The sequence below is a fragment of the Triticum aestivum genome, chromosome 2B (assembly GCF_018294505.1).
Source record: "Triticum aestivum cultivar Chinese Spring chromosome 2B, IWGSC CS RefSeq v2.1, whole genome shotgun sequence".
NCBI lineage: Eukaryota > Viridiplantae > Streptophyta > Magnoliopsida > Poales > Poaceae > Triticum > Triticum aestivum.
This window is the reverse complement of record NC_057798.1, coordinates 580733544-580740960: the sequence shown is the minus strand read 5'-3', so window position 1 is coordinate 580740960 and position 7417 is coordinate 580733544. Positions and strand designations below refer to the sequence as shown.

The following is a 7417-nucleotide window of genomic DNA, read 5'->3' as shown; positions in this document are numbered from 1 at the left end:
AACAATCTTTTCCATCTTCTTTTTAAAGAACAATGCTTCTGTTCCAGTGTCCCTCCTTGTACGTAAACCGCAAATAAATTATATATTGGACAAAAAGAAGATTAAGTCGCCAATTCAACACAATTATTTTACAATTTTTTTGCATTCACTCCGAAGATTCCCAGCCGAAATACACACAGACAAGAAACATGGAGAATAATGGTTGACACGCACCTACATGGCTGGCTGTACTCTTTGACCCGAATGCTCATACTAATCCAGAAGGAAAGCTAAACTAATCCTCCACCATGAGAGCTAATGGTAGCTTAACAACTTATTTTACGAGCAAAATAATACAGTACAGTACAGCACCATTTTGTTTTTGTTTTGTCGTGAGCGTCATAATAATCCCATCATGACGACACCAACAGCGACCCAGCAACCCAAAAACGAAACCAGCGATCCTTAATCCTCACAGATAAACAACCCCGGACTCAACTCCCCCGGCATCCAAATCTGCAACTCCAACCTCCCCTCCCCTCTCTTCCCATTAGCGTGCAGATCTGTCCACCCGCCGATTTGGATCGCCGCAGATCGGATTTATGCAGTCTCACTGCTGCCAGCGCCAGCCATGCCGCGCAGCTTGGGAGGGGAGGACAGCTTGAGCAGTCTCGGCCGGGAGGAGGAGGGGCCGGCCCGCGCCGGGGCTGGGGCTGGGACTGGGCGGCAATGTCCAGCATGTCGGACTCGGGGGGCGGCGGCCGCGCGGGCGCGGAGCTGATGGCGGAGCAGTTCCACCTCAAGGTGCTGCACGCCGTCCTCGCCGTGCGCGCGCCGCGCCCGCTCGCCGCGCCGGCGCCGGCGGCCGCCTCGGCGTCCTTCCGCCGCCGCGACAGGTGGTTCCACCTCCCGCTCCACGACCCGCCGCCGCCCCCCTCGGCCGAGCGCCTGGAGGCGCCGCCCCCCGGGGAGCCGCTCGTCGTGGACATCCACCTGGCCCCCGCCGGCTGCGGCGGAGCGGGCGGGGAGGTGGTCGAGAGGTGGACGGTCGCGTGCGAGCCCTGGCCGGACGCTGCGGCGGCCGGCGAGGGGATGGCCGTGAACCGGGCGTACAAGCGGTGCATGACCCTGCTGAGGTCGGTGTACACCACGCTCCGCCTGCTCCCCGCGTACCGCGTCTTCCGTCTCCTCTGCGCCAACCAGTCGTACAACTACGAGATGGGCTACACCGTCGGCTCCTTCGCCGTGCCTTTCTCGCGCGCCCAGGAGTCTGACATGCGCTCCCACCGCTTCGTTCCCGTTGACACCCAGCCCGGCCGTCTCGTCGTCTCCGTCCAGTACCTATCCAGTCTCGCCGCGTTCAACCTGGAGATCTCCTCCCTCTCCCCCTCCATGTTGATCACCAACTACGTGGGCAGCCCAGCAGCTGAGCCCATGCGCAACTTCCCTTCTTCGCTCACGGAGGCCACGGGCTGCGCTTTCCCCCAGTCCTATCAGCAGCAGCGTCCGCACAGCTGGGCGCCGCCTGCGCTCTGGCCGCTCGCCCCAGCGCAGCAGACGAGATTTTCGCCACCGCCGTTGCACTACGCGTCACCAACTCCATCGCCCCCCAATTTTCCTGGTGGGTACCTGCAGTCGCCTCTGAGGGGGGAGTCTGCACCGGTGACCATACCCGGCGTGAGAAGGAGCCCCGTGCACCGTCAGAGCATGCTGGACCCGGTTAAAGGTTTAATGCTGCCACCGCCATCCCCGAGGAGAGGTGACAAGGGAGCAGCAGGTTCACAAGAGTCCCCATCAGATATCAGCCGGTCATTCGGAAGGCCAGAAGGACTTCGGATGGGGGATCCATATGGCAGCTCGTCACCAGGATCCAAGGTGATTCATTTATGGTCTTGCTAATTTGATGTTAAGTTTAGTACTGTACTTGTGTTTATGCTTCAAGTTGAAAGGTTGGATTTTGCTGTCGTTGAGAATATTCAAGCAGAGTAAGCTGTTTTCAGCCTCTACTATGCTGAAGGGTTAAGAATTGGTAGCAGCTGTTGACTTCATTTGTTTGGTAGCCACAAACTATTGAAACTGAAGGATTTTGCTGTACTTGAATATATCAAACTGTTGATCAAGTATATGCTGAAGGGTTAAGAGTTAGTAGCAACTGTTAATTTGAACTAAAACCATGACAGGAATATGGAACGGAGGGAGTATTTGTTTGGTAGTCATGAACTAGTGAAACTAAAGGTATGAGGAAATTCAAATTAATTTTATTATTGACTGAACAGAGTTACTGTGCGGGCTTTAGGCCAGCTTGAACCGACCTATAGTAGGTATCAGACAGGTTGTTCAACCCGTAGCAATTTTACTGGGTATTCGGCCTTATACTAGGTTTTACTTGACCTTATAGTTTTTTTTTTCTGATAACCGGTGAGGGTACCTAGTACAAGCAATCAAGTATACAGCCCAGTAGACCTATTTTCAATACCTTAGCACAAAGAAGATTGCAAAGGGGAAGTTAGTCACAGAATTAGGTGCTCATGCCCCAGCTATTTGGAACCAAAATTTAATCTTTGTGACTTGTTGAACAATAACAGCGACCACACTTTTCTCAATTGCAGTGAGTGGAGATTGTAATAGTTGTCAGTCCAGAGTACCACACAATTACTTTTATTAGCAAAGTTATGTGTACCATCTTTTCTAGAAGAGTATTTAGAGATTAACCCCCCTCCCCCTCTACAGTTAATATAATCACACTTTATTTGCTCAACATCAACTTTTGATCTTAAAAAATACTCCCTCTGTCTAAAAATAAGTGTCGCTGATTTAGTACAAAATTTAGTGCAAAGTTGTACTCCCTCTGTAAAGAAATATAAGAGTGTTTAGATCACTAAAGTAGCGATCTAAACTCTCTTATATTTCTTTACGGAGGGAGCACTAAATTAACGACACTTATTTTGGGACGGAGGGAGTAGTTTGGAAGTTCAAAGTTAACTTTTGTACTAGAAAATTTATTTGCCTTGTATTTTAAATTGTGTCTTGTTTAAGGAATTAGGTTTGACATTCTGAGTAAGCTAATGAAAATTTACTTACTGAAACACCCTTATGTACTCCTACTATTTATGAGAGTCGCATATATCATCTTTATTGTTCTGATGTGCTTTGATATTGTTTGGCTGCTCAATGTGCAGGGTAAGGACAGTCGGGATGAATCTGGCCGATTCTCTGCGCTCTCCTCTTGTGATTCACCACGGCAAGATGATCTGGATGAGGCAGATTATCCTTTTGCGGTGGATGATGTTGATCCACCAACCTCCAGACCTGGGTATGTCTAAATAACTTTCTTTAGTGGTTTACTTGTATTATCAGATCATTGTGCTCTTTGGTTCTCACAAGTCCGCACACGTAGCATTGGCTGATTCTTACTAAAATCATACTTCCTCCGTCCCGAATTAGTTGTCTTGGATTTGTCTAGATACGGATGTATCTAGACACGTTTTAGTGGTAGGTACATCCGTATCTAGACAAATCTAAGACAACTAATTTGGGACGGAGGTAATATATCTTAACTATTGAGAGCTCTTGCATTTTCATTTGGTATTAGGGAATTACATGAAATCCAACAATTTTAATAGGTATTACATAATCCAACAATTTTAACAAGTCCTGGAAACAGCCTCTTACAGAAATGTAGGGAAAGGCTGCGTAATAGACCCAAAGTGGTTGGACCCTTCCCCAGACCCTGCGCAAGCGGGAGCTACATGCACCGGGCTGCCCCCTGTTTACATAATCCAAAGTGGTCGGACCCTTCCCCAGATCCTGCACAAGCGGGAGCTACATGCACCGGGCTGCCCCCCGTTACGTAATCCAGTTAATTAGTCAGCATTCTAGCTATTAAATAATGCTAGAGCATATCTGCTTGCTCACTATATTTAATTGAGCTTGCATTCTTTCAATGTTTTAATGTAGACACATTGTTGGTCAAAATTCTATACATGGTGAAAGTTAGTTTACTGTGGGGATTTTAAGACCATGGCATGGGCAAACTGTTTGCTGTTCAATTCTAGTATAAGAATATAATTTTGGAAATGACTATTCAGAGATGGCAAAAAGGGACAATAATTGAGGCAGCAGCTGGAAGAAGTATCCATTGCAATACCTCTGAAATTATGAATAAGCAATTCAAACATTGTAGACAGAGATGTCTCAACCCATATATTTTGGGTATGTGGTTCACTTGGCCAGACCCCACTTGGTGTCGAGCTTTCAGCAGTGGGTAACTGGGTATGCCCTTATGTAGTTCAGTGTGATCATTTGAAATATTGACCATGAGCATTTTGCGTAGTTGCCATTCTTGCAAGTTCCATTGTAGTAGCATAAAATGGAGGAAGGTAATTGTTTTTCAAATCCCTGAGCTGTTTAAGTACAACATTTAATTTTGAATTTGACTGAGCAACTGAGAAAAAACATTTCTACTTTAGCCTCATTGCTATATGGCAATGTGCATGGTAGAACATAGTAGCTGTAACAAAAACATATTACTCCGTTTCTTTTACTCCGCACATAAAATGTGTCTAAAGTCAAACTTCGCTAAATTTGACCAAATTTATATTTAAAAACATCAATATTTACAATACTAAAATTATACAATATGAAAATTAATTTGATAATGCATCTAATGATATTGATTTGGTATTGTGAATGTTGATATTTTTTCAGATAAACATAGTCAAACATGTTTGACTTCAAACAAATCTTATATGTGAAGTAGAAAGAAACAGACGGAGTACAAAATATAAAAATTATATTCAACCTTGCATATATCATAAATAATGTCTTCAACCAGAGTATACTTAGTAAAAGCAATGTGCAATATTTGATTGTAGATGTTTATTTTTACCGAATTTCAGGAACTACTATGATTTTTTAAATTTTCTTGTGTATTTTCTTAAATAATTTTTGGGTACAACTTACAGTTTTTACGTACTTCGCCTTCCATCACTTGAGTGAGAGCAGGCCTTTAGTGCAAATAAACATAGAAATATTTGTATGCCATTGTGAAGGTTATTTCTGATAGTACAAAAGGTCCTTCTATTTTTCTACACAACTACTGTGAGAGATTGAGCATTCTTGGTTAAATCATGAAATGGCCAGGGGTACGCCGATGTAGTTACTCTCACATATATTTATCTCCCAGTCATATGATCAAAATCCACAAATCCTGCCAACCCCTGTCTCCTCGGAAGTGCTGCGTTTGGATTTTCACCCAGTTTTGATTTTTTTTAATCAATATGGAAGAACACAGATATGGCTAACAATTGCATAAAGGCACTCTTGGTTATTTCAGAATTTGAGCAATTAAAGAATACTCTTGGTCATTACTCTGATCACAGTAGTGTTATAGATTTTTTTTAGAGAAAAGGAGCTTTTGGTATGAATAAAAATAACCCAACCATTGCAACAGCATAAAAGGAATATTTCAAGGTTTGACAATGGTATATTATATGGAGTACAAGAAGTTCCTTAGATTCGTTTCTAGGATAAAAGATGGTGTACCATAGCTACCCCCTGTTTGTTAAATACTTCTGTACTCCCTCCGTCCTAAAATAAGTGTCTTAAATGTATACTAACTTTAGTATAAAATTGTACTAATGTTGAGACACTTATTTTGGGACGGAGGGAGTACTACTGTACTACTGGCTATGCAATATTAATATCTGACCTGAATTCCCTGGTCTCCGGGAGGCTGCTCGTGGTGTACACTAATGTGAAGATCTCTCATCCTTTTCTTTTCCTTCCGCTGAGATGGCACTGAGTTAAATTTCATTTCACTAGTCTTTGAGCTTTTGAATTTGTTGGCATAGTTGTGCTCCATATTTCTAGGCCAAGACATCATATTGGAAAATTTCATTGGCCGTTGTATTATTGAAAAAGATGGAAAAGAATTATATGCCTTACGAAAAGGAACAGAAGGAGTATTATCATGCTGTGTTCAATGTGGAGTGCTATAATTTTGTGTAGATGTTTTTACATGCATTATTGCTCTTAATGTCCATAGTTACAGATCTAACACGACGTTGTCATATAGCTGTTTCTCTGGTTCACCTAACGCAAGTTTATTCATACAGGAGCAGTGATGGAAAGGAGGCTGGAGATCAGGCAGGCTCATCATCCCATAAATCACAAGACGCTGCAGTTGGTTCTCTGGTTCACTTGCTGAGAACTGCACGCCCTCTGCGAGATTCTAGCTATTCTTCTCAAACGTCAGGGGCCGAGTCTAACACTGTAGCCTCGACCAGTTCTGTCATGTCTCGCAGGACATCTGATGCACTCGAGGAGCTGCAGTCTTTCAAAGCAATCAGGGAGAGACTGCTGTCCGGGAGTAGAGCGAAAGAGCGTGACTCGCCGGAGAAGCCATAGCGCCATTCTTTCCTTGTTTCTCTTAACTTCACACCGGAAGATCAGATCTCAATGACAGAACAGGCCATGCTGTGAGCCCAGCGATGTTTTGTCGGTGCGTTTGTGTATATATAACTGATGAATTGATATGCTCTTAGTCGAAGATAAGATACAGGCCTCGATTGATTTCAGCGAGGGCGTATCTCTCGTCATTCTTGAACCCTAGAAGGACCGTTATCCTGCCCCTGTTTATATGCTCTTGTATACCTGGGAAGTAAGATCAGTACAACACGTAGGTGTGAGCCTTGGCCGGACGTAGTGCTGCTTGCGCTGCGTACGTATGTAAATTATATGTAACTGTACTGCTGAAGCCAAACTGTTCAGTAAACATCAGTGTTAAGTATTGCTTGCACTTGAGAGGACTGTTTCGGATTTATTTTTCCGCTTTCGTTACTTTGATCCGCCGGAATGTGGGATTTGCATGCGTTGTTAGAAACGAAAGCAGCTGGTTCGTGTGTCTGATAATGAGACTTGTTACTTTTGCCACTGGGGAAGAACGGAAGAAGCCTCGCAGCTTGCATAAGTTTCAAGTTTTACTAGAAGAATGGGAGGGGAATTAAGGTTTCAAGTTGTGCACGCGATTGAAAGGCATCATAGCTGACAGGAGGAATTTGCACAAAAGTGGTGGGCATATTAAATCGTGTGCACCCATTTTCCCAGGTATGCTCAACACAGAAGAGAGACGATATCGTCGTCCAGTCAGTCGTTCTATGACTAGATTTGGGCTAAGGCTCGGCCGCAAGAACTCCAACTGCATTCCCTCGCGCGAGAGCTATGTGTCGCTTATAGCAAGACGGTAGCTTCTCTTGAGCAAAAAAGGGAGCGCAAGGGGTTCAATCCTAGAATTTGCCCATTCTAGAGCAGCGCTGTTAGCCACTAAGCCATTGTCAAGTTTGTGTTAAGACTAGCGCTACCAACTTGAAGGAAACTAGCTTGGTTTCCACTGGCTTTTCGTTTTTCTTTTCTTCTTGTTTTTTACCGTTCTTCCGTT

At 44.4% G+C, this 7417-nt stretch overlaps 1 protein-coding gene across 1 annotated transcript; it reads left to right on the top strand.

Annotated features, from left to right (window-relative positions):
* Positions 1–703: 703 nt before the first annotated feature.
* LOC123046154 (autophagy-related protein 13a) lies at positions 704–6802 on the top strand (the record flags this gene model as incomplete). The annotated part of the gene is given in 3 exon segments (XM_044469447.1): positions 704–1854; positions 3159–3292; positions 6096–6802. Coding segments are annotated over 3 exon segments (1572 nt in total). The 3' UTR covers positions 6388–6802.
* Positions 6803–7417: the final 615 nt, after the last annotated feature.